This window comes from Gymnoscopelus microlampas (genome assembly GCF_963454915.1).
Source record: "Gymnoscopelus microlampas genome assembly, chromosome: 16".
Classification (NCBI taxonomy): Eukaryota; Metazoa; Chordata; class Actinopteri; order Myctophiformes; family Myctophidae; genus Gymnoscopelus; species Gymnoscopelus microlampas.
In genome coordinates, this window is record NC_139953.1 from 24172622 (window position 1) to 24191642 (window position 19021).

Genomic DNA, 19021 nt, shown 5'->3' on the forward strand with positions numbered 1-19021 from the left:
TGCAGTGAAATGTGGGGGCATCTGAAATTATCCTCTTATTGGCTTTTCTCATTTGTCTTCAGTTATTTTTTAGGGAAGTAAGAAAATGATAGCCGGACATTTTCCTATGTTCCATTAATTTGCGAGGCTTATAAGAGCACTTTAGGTCAAACATGCACACATACATGCTCATTTGTTGCAGGAAGAGTATAGAGCTACTCTCGGGCAGCTCGACAATCTCCAATTATGGCAGGATGCAGCATCAATTTAAGTGCTAATTGTGTGCGTAATGAGAGAGACGACGTGCGTCCGCGCCCCCGTCATGCACCGCGCCCGCTGTGTGCCATTCTCCCCCATGCACTCCCCAGCTGAGCGCCTGCCATCTAATTAAACAACTCCATGCGCCACGGCGCGCTCATCTGATGCATTAATCCTCACATAAACGTGTTTGACGATGTCATTGTCAACAGTGTTGCCATGTCCGCTTATTATAAGCGACTTTGGCGTTCTTTTTCTGTGAAGTCGCTTGGAAATATTGGTTCGTTGCGGGTTGCGTTTTTTGGGGCTTGTTTCTAGATCCTCCAGAAAAATGCGATTATGCGATCACATAATTTATCGCATAGTCAGCCAAATGGCGCAGATTATAGGGGGGTAAAAAGAAAATCAAAAAGGGCGCATAATCGTATTTCCGCTCAAACTTCCGGCATATTTCGCAACTTTTCACATATTGCGCAACTTTTTGCATATTTCAGAATTTTCCGCATATTTCACAACTTCCCACATATTTCACGCATAAAATCACATAAATGATATAAGTTTCCGCATATTTCACAACTTTCCGCATTTTTCACATATTTCGCAAATTTCCGCATATTTCGAAACTTCCCGCAATTTCACTGCATAAAATCACATAAAAACCCTGCATTTTTCATGCAAATTAATGAGGATTTTAGCCTGAAAAATCAAGAATTTCAGCCTGCTTAATCAAGGATTTTTGCATGCATTTTTATGGAGGGTCTATGTTTCTAAAATGTAGGCTAGTTGCTTATTTTGGACTTGTTTACCAATATGTTTTAAACCAGTGGTTCTCAAACATTTTTATGTCAAGGACCCCCAAATTAAAATGTATTTGTCTGCAGACCCCCATCTGAAAATATTTAATGAAGGGACCCACTTACAAGATGTTGTGTTAAAATGTTTTTAAAAATATTACATATAAACATTTTTCCCATTTTTCTTCAAGATTCTTTTGAAAATAGCAGATCTACAAGCTCACAACGTGTCACATCACAACGCGTTGTAAGCTTTCAGATTGGCTATTTTCAAATAGCAGCTTTATATAGGTTTGTATTATAGGGCTCATGTAGCCTTAGCCTAATAGTTGCGTCTTTTGGCCTTGTTTTCCGTTTGCTTGTTTCTCTCGCAAAACCTGGCAATACTGATTGTCAACCTATTTTATGGCTGAGCCTCATGTAGGCCTTATGCTCTCTCGACTGTCCATCCATAGGCTATATTCTGCATTTTGTAGTTTAAAGTAACAGACCTGCAGCAGTAGAGAGATTAAACGTTTGGCCTAAGATGTTTTAATATGGAAATATGCGCGGACAAACAGGATTATCATTCAGATGCTGGGTAAATTAGAAATATAATTAGTAATACATTGTTGTTGTGTTTTTAAGCATGGCCCTCCAAAAACGTGTAGCCTATAGAGGGGCAAAACAAACACAGTGCGTGTCTTGAACGTTTACTACGGTAAATACATGGTTTTATCCAAGTAAATACGGCATCTTCCTTATGGGTTTCTTCTGTGAAATAACCATGGCTATTCCAAAACGGGGAAAGACTAAATTGTCATTTATGTCGATTATATTTTTAGAGGCAGATTGCCACCATGAGTCAAGTTCAAAGCTGTTATTGCAAAAGTCTACAGTCTTGATGGCATATTGCATCAGCAGGTCATGGCACATACCAACATATTTTCTTGACCAAATTGTCACTGGAAATTCACTCTTTATATGCCACTTTCATTATGGTGTGTATACATACGTGTACAGATTATTTGTCTCCTCTTGCACTGACGGTTGCTTATTTTGGCTTTTACGCGGACAATAGCATATTGCCCGTCATTTGTCAATGATATTATAAGTCCTCTTTCAGCCTTAATATTGGGAGTATAATGTGGTTGTTTTCTCCTTAAACGCCTCAATCGGCAGCAAATATTCTCTAATCGGAATTTCACAACCTGTTGCAAGTTGACGGGGTCCTGTATGTTGAGATATATTTTCTCTGCTGAGATTTCACATTCATCTGCAGCCTACGATAGAAGATCATGCTGGGAGAGAGAGTGATATTGGTAGAGAAAGTGAGCATGAGTGGTAGGCTATATAGGCCACTATATACCCGTGCCTCTCCTCTCCTCTAAAAAAAAAAGGGCGACATTTAATGAAGAACTGGCTATTGGATTATACGATGTGTTAGCAATAGACTCTAGATAGATTATATATGTTATTTAATGTCATTGCAAAATAATTATTTTGTTGCCATTTGGGGGGGAAAGCGTAATTTGCTAAATTAATATAGGCCTATACTCCATTAATTGGGGTTTATGATTTTGGGGGACAAATTAACTCAGTTGTGACAGCTAGACCTGATTGTGTAGCCTACATTTTCCGCGACAATTTTGATGAGGCCAGCAACATTTAGGCAAATTACACCTTTTTTTGTTCTTTAAGTAAACCAAAATCTATTTTTTTTAACAGCACTGGCATGTGTCAAGAGACTGAAATTTGAAAAAGGAGGTTTTCTGATTAATCTGTCTACAATAAATAAAGCTCTAAAATGGTTTCACACAATCACACAAGTGGAGAGTCAGCCACAAGTAGCCTATCCACATGAATGATACCAGAACATCTTTTCACCGTTTTCTATAGCCTACACATAAATATACTGTATATCAGTGATTCTCAAAGTGGGGTCCAGGGACACTCAGGGTTCCTTAAGGGGTTCTAAATTGACCCTTACAAGTCTGTAACTCTGACAGTGTTCAAATGGAACCAAATGGACCCGTCCATTTGTACACTGTCAGAGTTATGATGGGCCCTTCAAATGTTCAAGTTTGAGAACCACTGCTGAATATAGCCTACCTGTGGTACGGGTCAGAGCCTGAGGTGAAAGTCTCACAAAAATCTCAGTCCATTTAAAAAAAAAGACTATAGTGTCTGCGTGCGCGCGCGTGTGTGTGTGTGTGTGTGTGTGTGTGTGTGACCAATGAACAAGTGTATTTCAACAATGCTGCCCAATGAGAGCCTGGGTGTGAGTGGGCCGGTCCTGGAGCACGCAGCTCAGCAGAGAAGACACACATTGAGCTAGTTGGGAGACAGGCTTTAATTGTGAGAGGTGTATGCAGCGCATGATGCAGCGAGGGGTCCGCTAGCCTTTCCAGGTGGAATTCTTCTAGGAGGAGCAACACGACAACCGGTGAACCCGGTTCAGGACAGCTGGAAATCCCTGCGGGCATGCAACGCTATGGAATCCGAGCAAAAGTAGGAACTTGCATGGTTTATGAACATTGCAGCATATTTTAGAATCGTGCGATCACGATTCTTATGGGCCTACTGGTCCATAGGATTAACCATGCAGCTATTTTTAAATCATCTTTAGAATGTAATGTAGTAACATGAATGCATATAGGCAATATGATATGTATTTTCAGTCTATGCAGCGTTTAAGTTATTTGTTATTGCTATAGTCGCTGTGCAAGGCCTGTATATAGCCTATATCGTCTTTCAAAACAAAATATACAATATAGGCCTATACTTAATATAGTCCACATAGGGCATAGTAGGCTATATATTATATATATGCCCTATGTGGAATATATCGTTTATAGAATACGCCTGTAGTTGTTGCTGTTGTTTCAGTCACTGCTGCTGTTACATCTTATGTTTTCCCTCTGCTGCTGCTATTCTTATTTTAATTATGTCAAGAGAGGGGAAAAACAGGCTATATGCGTGAATAATGACACGGGTTGTACTTGATCTTGCAGGTTTTGTAGGAATGCCAGTCATGGCACCATGGAGCGTCCATCGGCTTTATGACTGCAAGTTTAACTACTTCAACTCAGAGAATCTCAGCGTATTTAGTCCATCAGACTGGCCAGGAGATCGAGTTCCTTGGAATCCAATCGGTTTAGACTGGATGTAAAAGTATCGCTGCCGTTTTTTTAGTTGACGAGACGAATATCATGAGAAGGCGACAAAACGGAAAGAATTCTGTCCCTGTGTTTTGAATGACCATCAGCGTGGGAGTCAAGGAAGGAATAAGGATATATAACCGCATATCTCCAGAGGGAAGGAGGACGGCGACATGAAGGAGAAATCTAAAACTGCCGCAAGGACTAGACGAGAGAAGGAGAACAGTGAGTTCTATGAACTGGCCAAGATGTTGCCCCTGCCGTCGGCCATCACGTCTCAGCTGGACAAGGCGTCGATCATAAGACTGACCACAAGTTACCTGAAGATGAGGATCGTCTTTCCTCAGGGTAAGCACATTATATCCTCAAGGTTTTCATTTATATGTCTATTATTTCTCTTTTATGATTTAACTATGCCAGCGCTGTCTATACCCTAATTAACGGAGTGGTTCTCAACCTTTTCAGGCCATGACCTCCCAAAATAATATTTGAACTGGGGACCCCCCAGAATAAATATTGTGAAAATAGCAGATCTACAAGATTGTAGATCGGCTACTTTCAATTGTTTTGCCTCTTTCTTATATCATTTGACAATTTGGCCAATGTTTGACCAGTTTTTATATTATAGTTTGTTGATTAATTTTGATGCCGTAATTGTAATGTTTTTTATTATATTAAAAAGGTCTTAAAAGTCCTTAAACTGTCACTTCACTGTCATCTGGGGACCCCCACAAAATCATGTGGGGACCCCCCTGGGGGTCCCAACCCACAGGTTGAGAGCCACTGCCCTAACAGACCCTATTATTTATTTTGAGTTGTTTTAGTTGTTTAATTCAGTGGGCTCGCATTAATAACCAAATACCAATCTATAGCCCACTATAATTTCTTAATGAATTCATTCATTTTTTAAAATAGTACTGTGTATAGCACAATATGCACAATCAAATATTATTTGGCTATAACCTCTACCCATTCGAAAAATATAACATTGACTGTCTCACCCAAACATTTCCCACTGGGACACGTTCGGGTGAGACAGTCAAGGTTATATTTTTCATGTATATGTTTTTTTTTTTTCATTCATATTTAAAATTTATAAAGACACTATGTCTGCAGCCTGGGACAGTCCCTGGCTGCAGACATATATAGTGTCTTTATAAATGGACCTAGGTCAGTGAATCGAAAGGCGTCAGCAGGCAAACGATTTGCAACCATCTCTTTAGGTCTCTGCAGGATTCTGCTTTGCGTGACCGAGAACAAGACGCACCAATTATATACAGCTGTATGGTTGTAATCACCTCAAGCCGTGTAAAGCAGGAGACAAACCTATAACAGCAGCCTTTCTCTTCAATAATGTAGGCTATATGGTGCAGAAATGACAAGGGTATATTGTTTTTCTTTAGCTGGACATGAATGGGACAACCAAACAGTTTCACTTGTTATTGTCACCGTTATAACAATTAGTAATCGGGGTTAGTGTAAACTTGACCCCCCCCAAAAGACGAGGCCTATTATAGCCAGCCTGTAATTCAGATTCAGTGATATCTAATAATAACTCAGTTATACACAGTATCAATGCAATGTCAGTCTCGAAAAAACTGCTTTCAATCACCCTTTCTTCTGATATTTTGATAGGTCACCCAATGGAAAAATATACAGTAAGCTAATAAACATCCTATATATAATTAGGAAGACACATACAGAGGAGAGGAGCCTATATAGCACATATATGGATAATCGCCAAGCACCATGGTGTGCATTGCACACACTGTGCAATGCACATGTGCATTTCATGTCAGCCTACAGTATAGGCTATATCTCCTTTGTTCTCAGTTGGAAGCCGCAGGCCTGGACAAAACATCCATATCAGGAGAGGATTTAGGGGTGTCAAGAACATTCACTATCCCCTTTCTATCATATATATCTATTATTTCAGTATCTGTCTGCATATCTGTGTGTGTGTGTGTGTGTGTGTGTGTGTGTGTGTGTGTGTGTGTGTGTGTGTGTGTGTGTGTGTGTGTGTGTGTGTGTGTGTGTGTGTGTGTGTGTGTGTGGGGGGGGGGGGGGGGGGGGGGGTTAAACCTAACCAAGAGCAAAACAGTAAAATTAGCATTTTTTTTAAAGAAAAAAAAGAAAGAAAAAAAGGCTAATTGTCATGATATGTCACCTGTCACTGTAAAGGGACATGTTTGTTTTATTCACAACATGCTTTGGTCATTTTTAATCCATCATTTGAAACACCATGATGCTCTCAATTGCCCCCAAAAGACCTATATGATGGTTGTGTATCCGACGAATAGGCCTATTTATAGATGACGGGACAGAATTAAACTCGAATTGTTTACGTGTGTTTCGAGTGAATGGCAAACATTTGAGAATAAGAGGTGCTCTTCCATACAATGTTGCACCATACACTGCATTACCTATCTGATATATATTAGTCTTTTCACATCACCTCCAGCCTAGAGCTTGCATGGATCTGCTATTTTTGAAAATGTTTTGCCTTCTGACACTCAAAATCGGGACGCCATGAAAGCGGTTAAGCATGCAGGCCTATGGTCAATACGTGTGTGTGTGTGTGTGTGTGTGTGTGTGTGTGTGTGTGTGTGTGTGTGTGTGTGCGTGTGCGTGTGCGTGTGTGTGTGTTATTTTACAAGTAGGACCCATGTGCACAGTGTGTGTGCTATTTTGTATTATGTTTAATTATTTTGTCCTTACATAAATTACTATTGTTACTTTATTTAAATTATTTTATTTTCCGATTAGCAAAAACCAAAGAATTTCACTCTCATGAACCTGTAAACCTATATGTAACAAATAAAACCTTGAATCATGAATCCTGCACGATCTTAATTATGTGATTGAGTGTGCGAGAAAGACGTTTATTGTCTGTCTCAGATTTTTTTGCTGCAAGGATTTGTAACTAATCTTAGAGACTATCGATTTAGGATTTTATGGCCTTCAAAAACATGTATAATTATTAGGTTATTAATATTATTATTATTATAACGTTAGACTATAATAAGTGTAGGGTATGTAGGCCCTATATATTTAAATAAATACACTAAATCATTTCACTAGGCTATGCACATTTGTGTTGACCAATAAAATACAAAAACACAATTGAAAAACGGTTGTACAATAACTAAATATTTGACAGAATAAACGCTGACATGTGCTGTTGGTTCTAGGTTTGGGTGAAGCCTGGGGTCAGCCTAGAAGATCATTGGACAATGTGGGGCGTGAGCTCGGATCCCACTTACTGCAGGTACATAATGGCCCACGACACGAAACTAATTAACAATCTGTTATAACAAGCTTATAAGATCGGCTAATTGGTGTAACGAAGCAAATTGTGTGTCGTGTATTACAGACATTGGATGGGTTCATCTTTGTCGTCGCTCCAGATGGGAAGATCATGTACATTTCAGAAACAGCATCGGTCCATTTGGGACTGTCTCAGGTTCGTTTTGGGGGTTTCTTTAGCATTACTTTGTATTTCCTTATTTCCTTAAAGGGATAGTTCACCCAAAAAGCTACGTATTTTCGTAATTACACACACCCCATGGAGCCTTGAATTCATGGAGATCTTTTAGTTTTTGTCGCATTGCTAAGCCAATATTAGGATGACCAGCGGACACTCAATGGAGACTCCGCCGGCGCCGGTCATCAAATTATTGGTTTAGGAGTGCGACAAAACAAAACAAAAATCTCCATGAATTCAATCGATAGAAAATAAGTCATTTTGGGGGTGAACTATCCCTTTAATAAATTAGCACTTTGCATCTCACGCAGCTGGTGGTCTCCACTGAGCCTATATGCCTGGGCTATTATTTGTTCCTTCTCTTTAATACGAACGTGTCAAACCGATCCGCGTTAAATGATCATAAGCCTTATAATTATCCGAGGTCTTTTTTAACAGGTAGAGTTGACTGGCAACAGTATTTACGAGTATGTCCACCCGGCCGACCACGATGAGATGACGGCCGTCCTGACCCCGCATCAACCTTACCACTCTCATTTTGTACAAGGTATATTATAAATGTGTCGCGATCTTCATTAGACACGCTGAATTGTTTAAGCGTGATTTGTAGCCTATAGTCTACCTATGAGCTCTGTTTACCAAACAGTTTAGCTCAAGAAAGACCCAAAAGAGAGATTTGACGTTTGCCTGGCTGGGACCCAAACTAGTGACAACAGCATGACTGAGCTTGTAGATCTGCTATTTTCACTACTTAACGTTCTATTTAATTTATCCATGGAAATTATTAGATGTTAAGAAATAATTTTGGAAAATGTTGGTATTGTTTTTAATTGATGAAAAGTTGTGATTTTTGTGTTTTTTTAATCTTTTGAAATATCATTTTTTTTAAATGAGTCAACAATAGAAAGGGGACATTTAGTTTCAGTGGGAAGAACGATATAGGCCTATACTAATTAATGTGTCATTTTTCAGAATATGAAGTGGAGCGCTCTTTCTTCTTGAGAATGAAATGCGTGCTGGCTAAAAGAAATGCCGGCCTCACCAGCGGTGGATATAAGGTAAGGCTATTAACCCAGAAACCTTTATTAGAAAAACATGTTTTCAATTCATTAACCTCAGAAATTACCAATTTATATGAAGTTAATTGAAATAATCGCATGTAAAGTATAGTGTAAAGCACTGTTTCCCAAACAGTGGGTTGGGACCCATTTGTGAGTCACGGACACATTTGTATGGGTCACGAGTAAATGCAACATTTTTCTTGAATTAGAAACAAATTCAATGATTTTTAAAAATAATTTCATGAATTAAAAAAATAAAAGTTTAAAAAGTACTGAAAATAGGCGATCTACGAGCTCACAACGCAGTGCGAAGCAACGTGTTGTGAGCTTGTAGATCTGCTATTCTCACTTGTTTGGGTGCCAGGCATTTCTCTTTTGGGCCTTGAGCTAAAACGTTGGGGAACCACTGGCCTAAAGGACTAAAATAATGAAACACGGGCCCCATGGCCTATATTTACAGTCTATGTTTTTAATTAAAATAAATTGTTTAGGCCTAAACCAACTGCTATAGCCTAGTCCACCGTTTCCCAAACAGTGGGTCAGGACCCATTTGTGGGTCGTGCATGACACATTTCTATGGGTCACGAGTAAATAAATATAAATATATTATTTCAAAACATTTTTTTTTTTTAAATCAAGAAAAACTTGAACAAAAAAAGCAAAATGTTTCATGAATTAGAAACAAATGCAATGTTTTTTAAAAAAGAAAGTCATACATGAATATTTTTAAATAAAAATCAAAGAAATTCCATACATAAGAAAACAAATGTTTTAAAAAAGTAGTGAAAATGGTGAGCTTGTAGATCTGCTATTTTCACTAACTTGGGTCCCCGGCCGGCAAACATCCAATTTCTCTTTTGGGTCTTGAGCTAAAACGTTTGGGGAACCACTGGCCCTAGTAGTCTGTGCTTAAAACCAATGATTGTTCTGTTCTCCCGTGGTGATCCAGGTGATCCACTGCAGCGGCTACCTGAAGATCCGCCAGTACAGTCTGGACATCTCTCCGTTTGAAGGCTGCTTCCAGAACGTGGGCCTGGTGGCGGTGGGACACTCGCTGCCCCCCAGCGCCGTGACGGAGATCAAGCTCCACAGCAACATGTTCATGTTCAGAGCCAGTCTGGACATGAAGCTCATATTTCTAGATTCCAGGTATATAGGCCTTAAAACCCCTTCACAGCATTAAAACCCATTAAGACCTGAGGCAGATTCTACAAATGTCTTCTAAATCCTACAACAGTTTTCTAGAAAAACGTATGTTGCTTTATAGGCCTATCAGTGGTTCTCAAACTATTTCATGTCAAGGACCTCCCAAAATTATATGTATATATATATATATATATATATATATATATATATATATATATATATATATATATATATATATATATATATATATATATATATATATATATATATATATATATATATATATATATATATATATATATATTTATTCAAAGATTTGCAAAAAAAAATATATAGCAGATTTACAAGCTCATAAAGTGCACAAAGTGACACACTATGAGCTTGTATATCTGCTATTTTTAAATAGCCAACCAATATGCTATATACCGTATAGCTAAAATCGAAAATGACACAGATGCTTTCCCGGATTGAATGGGTTAACAGAATTCTTAAGCCCAATTCATAGCCCCACTTCATCGCATCAAAAATAGCTAACCTATGACGATGAGCATGTAGGTCTGCTATTTAAATCAGGCTTTCCTCAACTCCACTATTTCTTTATTGATTTGTATGAATTCTTTGGGAAGTATTATTTTTCCTTGTTTGACATATTGTTGAAACAGTTGCTTTTGTTGCATTTGAAAGCAGCGTGACATCAAAAGCAATCAGACCATGTTTTCCCACTAAGCAGATGCTTAGACATGATGATATCACATCAGCCTAGGTTACAGACTGTAGCCAAGCCATACAAGAATGTTCCCAAGCCAGTTAAAAGAGTTTTAGATAAGGAAGGGGGTAAATCTGCAGAAAAACAAGGTTTTATTTATCCACCATTACTGAGATACTGTATGTGAAAAAGAAACTTCACTTTGCATATTGTCAACTTCCCTCCTCTGCAGGGTAGCAGAACTGACTGGTTATGAGCCCCAGGACCTAATAGAGAAGACCCTGTACCACCACGTACACAGCTGTGACACCTTTCACCTGCGTTGTGCACACCACCTCTGTGAGTTGAAACAGGTCTAACCTATGTTGCTGTCGCCAAGGACCCCCATCTCAAAATGTTTTATTCCAGGGACCCCCGGAAGCAATATTCAAGCTTTGAAGCAGTATTTAAAGATTTGCACACATTTTCAAAGATAGCAGATCTACAAGCTCATAGCACGGCACGAAGGGATAAAGGTTTTGTAAGACTATTTCAGCAAGTGGCTTGTACGTTTTTCAGTGTGTCGATGAATACACAGCATATGCTCATGAATACTTTACTGTCCACCCAAATATTCATGTCAGCCTAGCATGCGCGCGCGCGCCCACACACACACACACACACACACACACACACACACACACACACACACACACACACACACACACACACACACACACACACACACACACACACACACACACACACACACACACACACACACACACACACACACACACACACACACACGGCTCGAGAACATGAAATACTGTAACTCTACCCAACACAATCTGTGACATCGCCCTTGTCTTTCCTCCGCAGTGCTGGTGAAGGGCCAAGTCACCACTAAATACTATCGTTTCCTGGCCAAGCACGGAGGCTGGGTCTGGGTCCAGAGCTACGCCACAATTGTCCACAACAGCCGTTCCTCCCGGCCTCACTGTATTGTCAGCGTCAACTATGTCCTCACGTAAGGCTCATTTTACTAAGTCCTAACTGAAGTCCTAAATGACATTCCACCCTCCATTCTCTTTCCTATCTCAAATGTAACGGGCTATAGAATAGTAATAGTCTTCTCTAAGAATTGCGTAAAATTTAAATTTAACAGATTTTCCTCAAAATGGACAGGCAGCTTGAATTAATATTAACGTTAAACATTAACAGACATGTTACCGCACAAAAGTGAGCTAGGATGGAGGAAATAGCATACACTGTATCACTGGGTGTTTGCATACAGCAGAGCATTCAGCAGCATCATAAATATTTATATCAAGTAAAATTGTACCGTGCACCAATTTGTGCCAGACATCCCAGCAACTAACTCACGGTGTCAAAGGCAGCGAAAGGTCTTCATCTCTCAGAGAAATCTTTATCCTTTGACAGTTTTCCCCCTTTAATTCCCTGCAAAATACTGAAGCTGCTTTTCGCACGTTGCGCGTTATGAGAGTGCAAAAAAAAGAAGAGAAATCATTGCAGCCCTTTGAGACGGCAAGACAAACACCAGGGTTCAACCCCATCACAAAACCTCTACTGTCACAATCGATCTGCAGGCTACGGAAAGAAAAATCCATAAAACGGTGAACTGGGAATCAATAGCTATCTCAAAGCGGCTGCCCATGTTAGTTTGGTTGATCCACACGTACCTCTTATTTTGTGTTTGCTTGTGTGTGTGTGTGTGTGTGTGTGTGTGTGTGTGTGTGTGTGTGTGTGTGTGTGTGTGTGTGTGTGTGTGTGTGTGTGTGTGTGTGTGTGTGTGTGTGTGTGTGTGTGTGTGTGTGTGTGCATTCTACATGTATGAGCTCATGTGTGTTTTCTTGCACACATGTTTGTATGGGTGTACAAATGTGCATGCATGTGTGTACATGGTAAATGTAGTCGTTATGAAATGTCTTCTTGAGTTAGGATGTCTTTCATTCAGTATCAGTGACAATTAGCAATAATAAATGATTGCTAATTTATGTAAAATAATTTTATACTACATGTCGTCGCTGTCGGACAGAAACCTTCTATCTCTGTATTTCAACTTTTTAATGTTTTTTAGTAAATAAATGTCACACAAAAGTATCAAATATAGCCAATCTACACGACGTGTAGCGATGCATCGAGAGCTTGTAGATTGACTATTTTTGCTATTTCTTTAAATGTTTAAAGTGAAAGCGAAAGTGGGTCTGTGGAATTTATAAATATGTAACCAATTAAAAGTATTAACAAGAGCTTGTTGTGACTAAATAATAACCACATTGGATCCATTGGAACACAGGTTCTTTATTCCCATTTCCTGAAAAGTAACGCTTTTGGACGTACAAGGTTTCCACCTGACAGCAACAATACAGTTGAATGGTACTGGCGTATTACACGTATCCTGCATGAGCACTCCGAAAACAATGATAACAATTATAATACAACTATTTGCATAGCGTACATACAGTACAGTAATTGCACAAGGTGTATTACTGAACCGAGAAAAAAACACAGCAGTTGCAGTATTAGTACAACTTGAAGATTCAGTCACCTTCTCCTAACCACTTTCACACGGGGCAAGTCATTATAGGCAGTGGCAAACATTTAGAAAAATCGAAAATAAATGTAGATTTGTTTTTAAACTAGCAGATCTATAAGTTCACAACGTGTCGCATTGTGAGGCATTGCACAGTACAATTTCAATTTATTTAAAAAATACAGGGCTTAAGTGGTTAATCGAAGAAGATTCCATTAATACATCATGATTGGGAGTTTTGCTGGTGGCACATTTCAGATGTGAGGTGGTCTGACATTGACCCCGAGGTGGAATTCTGCTAACACAGCTGAGTTTGCACAAAAGCCCAACCGTATTGGCTCAGACATAAGTCACCCAGGTCACAGATAGGATGCAGAGCCCAGCCGCCACTGCAATACCTGCAAGAGCAAATAACTCTTACACACTATCTAAACACAGCCTTTCCCCTAAAGTGTCATACATAAAGAATGGGTCATATTTAGAGACATATTAAAGAGGCTGTCTGTGTGGGGGTCAGGGATGGGCCACAGGGGGTTTCAAATGCCAGTAGCTACTATTACATACTGTTGATGTGATAAGTTAAGAATAGGGCCATGTTTGCTGAGTTCTTGACACAGGAGACTTTTTACTCCCTGGACGTTGACACTCAGATGGAGTTCAGCGGCAGGACAGTAGGTTAAAATGTCAGAAATGGCTCATGTACTGTCTTCACAATATACAACAACCAATCACAACCACTGGCCTCCAATCAATCAAAAAAACTTGCATGTGTGTGTGTTTGTGTGATTAGAGAGTGCAAGTTGAGACTCAGAGTAAGTGGAGGCATAGTGTTGACACTAAGGGAAAGGTTGGAGAGAGAGTGAGAGTATGTGTGCGTGTGTGTGCGCGAGTGTGTGTGTGTGTGTGTGTGTGTATGAGTGAGAGTGTGTGTGAGTGTGTGTGTGTGTGTGTGTGCGCGCGCATGCGTGCGCGTGTGTGAGGGGGCGCATGGCTACACACATTATGTTCCGGCAATGGTTGTATGGCAGCAAAGAATGATTAACTTCACCTAGGGTGTCTGTTAGTCTTCTCATACTAGACTACTCAATACAAAGAAATGGTTGGGCTTAATCTCAGTAGTTTATCTTAAATGCTGTTTTCACTTCTCATAGTCCTCACAATCACTCCATTCACAGAAAGAGTGTTTGTGAAATGGGTCTGTTTTGTTATCTATATGCAATATTGGCCAAGTCGTCTGCTACAGAGTGATGTCACATGGTTTGTACACTACTGCTACTAGTACACTGTCACGCTGTAAAGAAACACTGAACAGCCGTATAAATTGCATAAATGTGATAGGTAACACTATCACGTTGTTGGGAAACACTCAACACACATTAGTAAATTGTGATAGGAAACACACTACCGTGTATGAAACAAAAGTTCCCCAGATTAAATTGAGCTTGATGGTAGCCTGAAGGCTAGAGAATCAACCTCCAGAAACAGCTGGAAAACTCTGGGCAAGGAAAGCGAATGAGTCACGACCCCTAATCCCCCAACAACACAAACCACCGAGGTGCCTTTGGGCAAAGCATTTCATCTCAATTGCAATGTTTGACAGCCAGCCACAGAGGACTTGTGGTTGGGCTCCACAGCTCCCAGGTGTGAACGTGTGACTGATTGAACTCTACCCTGGATAAGCACAAGTTAGGAAAACATTTATTTAGATGTATATTTATATATTTGTTTTTGTTTGTCGGACAGGGAGACTGAATATAAGGGAATGCAGCTGTCCTTGGACCAACTGAGCCCCAGCAAGCCGGCGTTCCCCTATGCCACTGCTCACACCGAGGACAGGAAGGCCACCAAGTCACGTCTGACACCCGGCAAGGCCAAAGCCAGAATGTCACCCTACCCCCAGGTAATAAACAGCCCATCAACTGAGACATGCTCATCACATTCTACTTGGCTATAACCAGAAAATACAAACATGCTTCCATATTTAGTGAGCGTGAAGTTTAACCTCATGAAACCTATAGCGTCCCTATTCTGGGGTGAACATACCGCAAAAATAGAAGATCTACAAGCTCACAAAGCGTCGCCATTGCAGTCAGTTGAGCTTGTAGATCGACTATTGTCGTTAAAGAGATTTGGTGTCGGGGGGGAAAAAAGGAGGGGACCTGGGGGATTCCGGTCAATGAAGTATATAGGGTTTAAGTGGTTTAAACAAACAAATTCCAGCAAGTATAACTCTGTCCAACAGTTCTCAGCTTTCAACCCTGAGCGCTCTGAGTCGGATCAGGACAGCCAATGGGGAGGGAGTCCGCTGACAGACTCCGCCTCGCCCCAGCTGCTGGATGGCGGGGAAGCTGCGGAGGCATCTTGTGCCTACAGACTGTATCCAGACTCTGGCCCCCTGTGCTACGGACTGGGCATCACGGAGGAGGACCTTGCCCACGCACAAGTCCATCCTAATGCCAGCAACTGCGACCGCGTCCGCTGCCAGGGCGGACGCTACTTCCTGGGGACTCCCCAGTCGGGGCGTGAGGCGTGGTGGGACGCCACGCGTTCAGTTCTCTCGCTGCCCAAGTCAACGCTGGAGAATGGCGAGGGCTATGACATCGGCGCTTACCACGGTGCGATCCATGGTGAGATGATAGGTGTGAGACCATGGCCATCTGTTTTGCAAAATAACCCTGGATGTGCTACTCGGACTTGTTGTCCAAATGTCATCACAGGCCATGCTAAGTTGTTTACACCGTCTACTGCCAACGTGCCGATTGCTACCATCTGTTGTGCAAAAATTGCTTCCAATCAAAAAGCCAAGTCATTTCACATTTCACTTCCCCAAAGTAGTATCTTCCCAGCCACACTTTTACCAAGACATAACTTGGTCTAACAGACATGTATGTATATATTAAAAACATTTGTTTTACTCAAATACACAAATAATAGTTTCAGTAACTCTCATCTATCACATAAGAAGCAGTACACTAGAACTCCAGAATATATTTGTGTGCAAATATATGAATGTATGAACATTTGTTCACCTTCATCATGAATACAACCAGAACAATACAGGAACCGAATTACTCATTAACCCAATTCATTGTTTTGTAATCTGGCCACTTTCTCTGCCAGGGCGGGGCCACTGGGACGAAGAGAGTGTTGTGAGCTCCCCAGACGGAGGCGGTTCCACCAGTGACTCAGGAGAGCGTTACCACGGCGACCACTTCCGGGCCAGCCCTCAAGAGCCCAGCAAGATGGAGACGCTCATCCGTGCCACACAGCAGATGATCAAAGAGGAAGAGAGCCGTCTGCAGCAGCACAAGGGGCCCATGGACGTGTCGGGCCTCGCCAAGGCTCACAGCCCTTGCTTCGCGGCCTCCCTCCCCCTCTCCAACCCCGGGTCGAGTGTGGTGTGCCGCGGCCCCGGAGTCGCCAGCATTGACCTGACCTCCGAACGCCTCCACCACCGGGACAGTGGCAAAGTGCCCTGTCCCCACGACAACGACGACAACGCAACCAGTCCAATCTCCTTGTCCCGTCTCAGCAGCCCCAGCTCCGATGGGATCTCCAGGTCAGGCCTGTCCCTCACTAAAGAGTACATGCAGACAGATCTGTCCCCCCACCCGCCGCAGGCACAGGGCAGCCCGCTGCTTTATCAATCCCAAGACAGACAGCCTCTGGACAGGCAAGCATCAGCCTATGCTTTGACTGGCTACTCTCTAGAACACCTGTATGATTCGGAGAGCCTGCGCAGCTACTCTGGGCTGAGCTGTGGAGGGGTCCAGTATGACATGGCCTCACATATGAGGATGCAGGCGGACCAGATGCAGGGACACAAGGCCACCTCAGTTATCATCACCAATGGAAGCTGACCATATCTTATTCAGATGGCCCCGATTGCCTAAATGAGGACGTCGCAGCAAGGTGTCACTGTATGCACATACCGACATGCAAAATACTGACATGGTGTAAAGTAAAAAAAAAAGATTGACACAATTAGATAGGAAAAAGGCAAACTGGCTTGACGGTCCCTTGGTAGTGCATTCAGCAGTCTTTTAACACCAACTAACTAGTCCAGCATGTACGCTGTTACCTTTTTCTATTTTCACTGAGGATGTTTTCACGAGATTCAGATGATCAAGCATTTTGTGACTTATCCTTGATATTAACTAAGATAAAGCTGAGGGATTGCTCCATTACATAGGGATTCTTGGTACTTGAAAAAAATAAATAATTCTCTTCCCTGTAAAAGCGACTCAAGTTTTTGAGTGTGGTTAAACATCAACCAAGCGTTTCTGTCCTAACCGTCTCATGCATCAGTGGTCCTTTGAGTTAATCTGTCCCAGTTTCAGTTTCCCAAGGCTCTAGGAAAATGTGCTGTTCCATTGCCCCTTCACCAAAACAGATTGCTTATGGCATAATGTTTTTCACGTACAATTCACCACAGGAAAGCGAGCGCTTCACGAAAGAAGATGTCAGTGTTTTCTAGTATTTATTTGTCCGTGCAGGTCTAATTGGCAAAATGTTGTTTTCTGTATGTGTTGTCATTATTCCTGTAGAATACTTACTGGCGGGATTATACTCTTTGTTTGAATGCTTGGATTTACTTTTTTCACCCCATAAAGATAAGCCAACACATTTTGAGGTTAAAAAGAAAATGATTCTACATATTCTATAGGAGCCATAGAGAGATTACAAGAATGTTTTTATTCTGTCACACACCATTGTGTGATGTTTGAAACTAGGATTTCTTACTTTTAACCCCCCATTATACACTTAAAAGAAAAGGGAAATGTCTTCTTTCACATATTTAACCACCGAACGGATGAGAGTTTTACTTTGTTCCCCCGGTATATTTCCACATTTCAGTTTGTATGTATGACTGGCTGGGTTTCCCAAACTATGTCAAATGTCTTTTGTTTCTGTCATTTTATTTATAATGTAAATACGATCACAACAACTTTTTGAACGAGTCACAAGATTATTTATTAATTGGAAGAATATGTCTTTTAAATATAAATACAGTTGCAATCAAAACATTTTGGCTGTGCTAGTTTTGTCTTACATCTGTTGCCAATAAAAGCTGGTTTGACAGAATAATTCTGCTGTGGCCAAAAAATACAATTACCATTTTGTTTTGTTTTGTCTCTTTTCTTTTCTTTTCTCCGAATTGTACGTACATGATAATATTTTGAGTTCCTTCCATAATACATGGGTAACAATGACTAAATATGACATGCGTTCAGCTTACGAGCCTGATTGAAATAACGAATTATTTGGACAAGAGCGCAAAATATTTTCTTCTATTTCATAGCAACAATGATTAAATAAATATTTGTAATCATCCCTTGTGAAAACTCTTAGAGATACAGTGCAGCGGAACACCAGTTAAAATCAAATAAAAGGGGGAAATAATAACAAAACCATCCGTTGCAAATCACTATGGCTTAGAGCAAACTGTTGCATGTGACTACTAAGCTTTCACTTTTTAAATTGTAGACACTTTGAATCTCATTAGTTGTGCTGCCAGCAGTGCCGGCACATGTTTCTGCTGTTTGGAGCAGTTTAACTCACACGTTTAACCACTTTGACCTCCCCGCAGAGGTAATTTCTCTTGCGTGTATTTTAATGTATGTAAGTTATTCATGTGTAGCGCTAGCACTGGCCCTGGCCGTCTGGGTTGGGAGAGACCTGGACACCGTCTGGGTCTGGATGCCGAGCTCCCATCAGTCACCGCTGACAGAGGCATCTGATGGGCTGCCAGACATCACCAACGCTGTCATTCCAGGAAGTAGAGCTATTACACTGCTCTGTTGTTGACATCATCCAGCTCTAGGATAGGGGTGTGTGTGTGTGTGTGTGTGTGTGTGTGTGTGTGTGTGTGTGTGTGTGTGTGTGTGTGTGTGTGTGTGTGTGTGTGTGTGTGTGT

General features: G+C 41.0%; 1 protein-coding gene across 2 annotated transcripts; it reads left to right on the top strand.

Annotated features, from left to right (window-relative positions):
* Window positions 1-3367: 3367 nt before the first annotated feature.
* On the top strand, window positions 3368-18095 carry LOC311062654 (single-minded homolog 1-like). 2 transcript variants are annotated; one of them, XM_084081855.1, is made up of 12 exons: window positions 3368-3521; window positions 4025-4519; window positions 7363-7439; window positions 7521-7634; window positions 8094-8202; window positions 8628-8713; window positions 9666-9865; window positions 10801-10907; window positions 11430-11577; window positions 14848-15004; window positions 15347-15731; window positions 16225-18095. In XM_084081855.1, the coding sequence occupies exons 2-12, from the start codon at window positions 4345-4347 to the stop codon at window positions 16962-16964; spliced, it is 2298 nt and encodes a 765-aa protein (XP_083937981.1). In that variant the 5' UTR covers window positions 3368-3521; window positions 4025-4344; the 3' UTR covers window positions 16965-18095. The 2 variants fall into 2 exon arrangements, with proteins under 2 accessions (XP_083937981.1, XP_083937982.1); XM_084081856.1 differs by having other exon boundaries at window positions 7545-7634.
* Window positions 18096-19021: the final 926 nt, after the last annotated feature.

Coding starts and splice junctions, on each gene's coding strand:
- LOC311062654 (XM_084081855.1), top strand. CDS start 4,345: ATGAAGGAGAAATCTAAAACTGCCGCAAGGACTAGACGAGAGAAGGAG. Junction 9,866..10,800: donor CTCATATTTCTAGATTCCAG/GTATATAGGCCT, acceptor CCTCCTCTGCAG/GGTAGCAGAACTGACTGGTT. Junction 10,908..11,429: donor GCGTTGTGCACACCACCTCT/GTGAGTTGAAAC, acceptor TTTCCTCCGCAG/TGCTGGTGAAGGGCCAAGTC.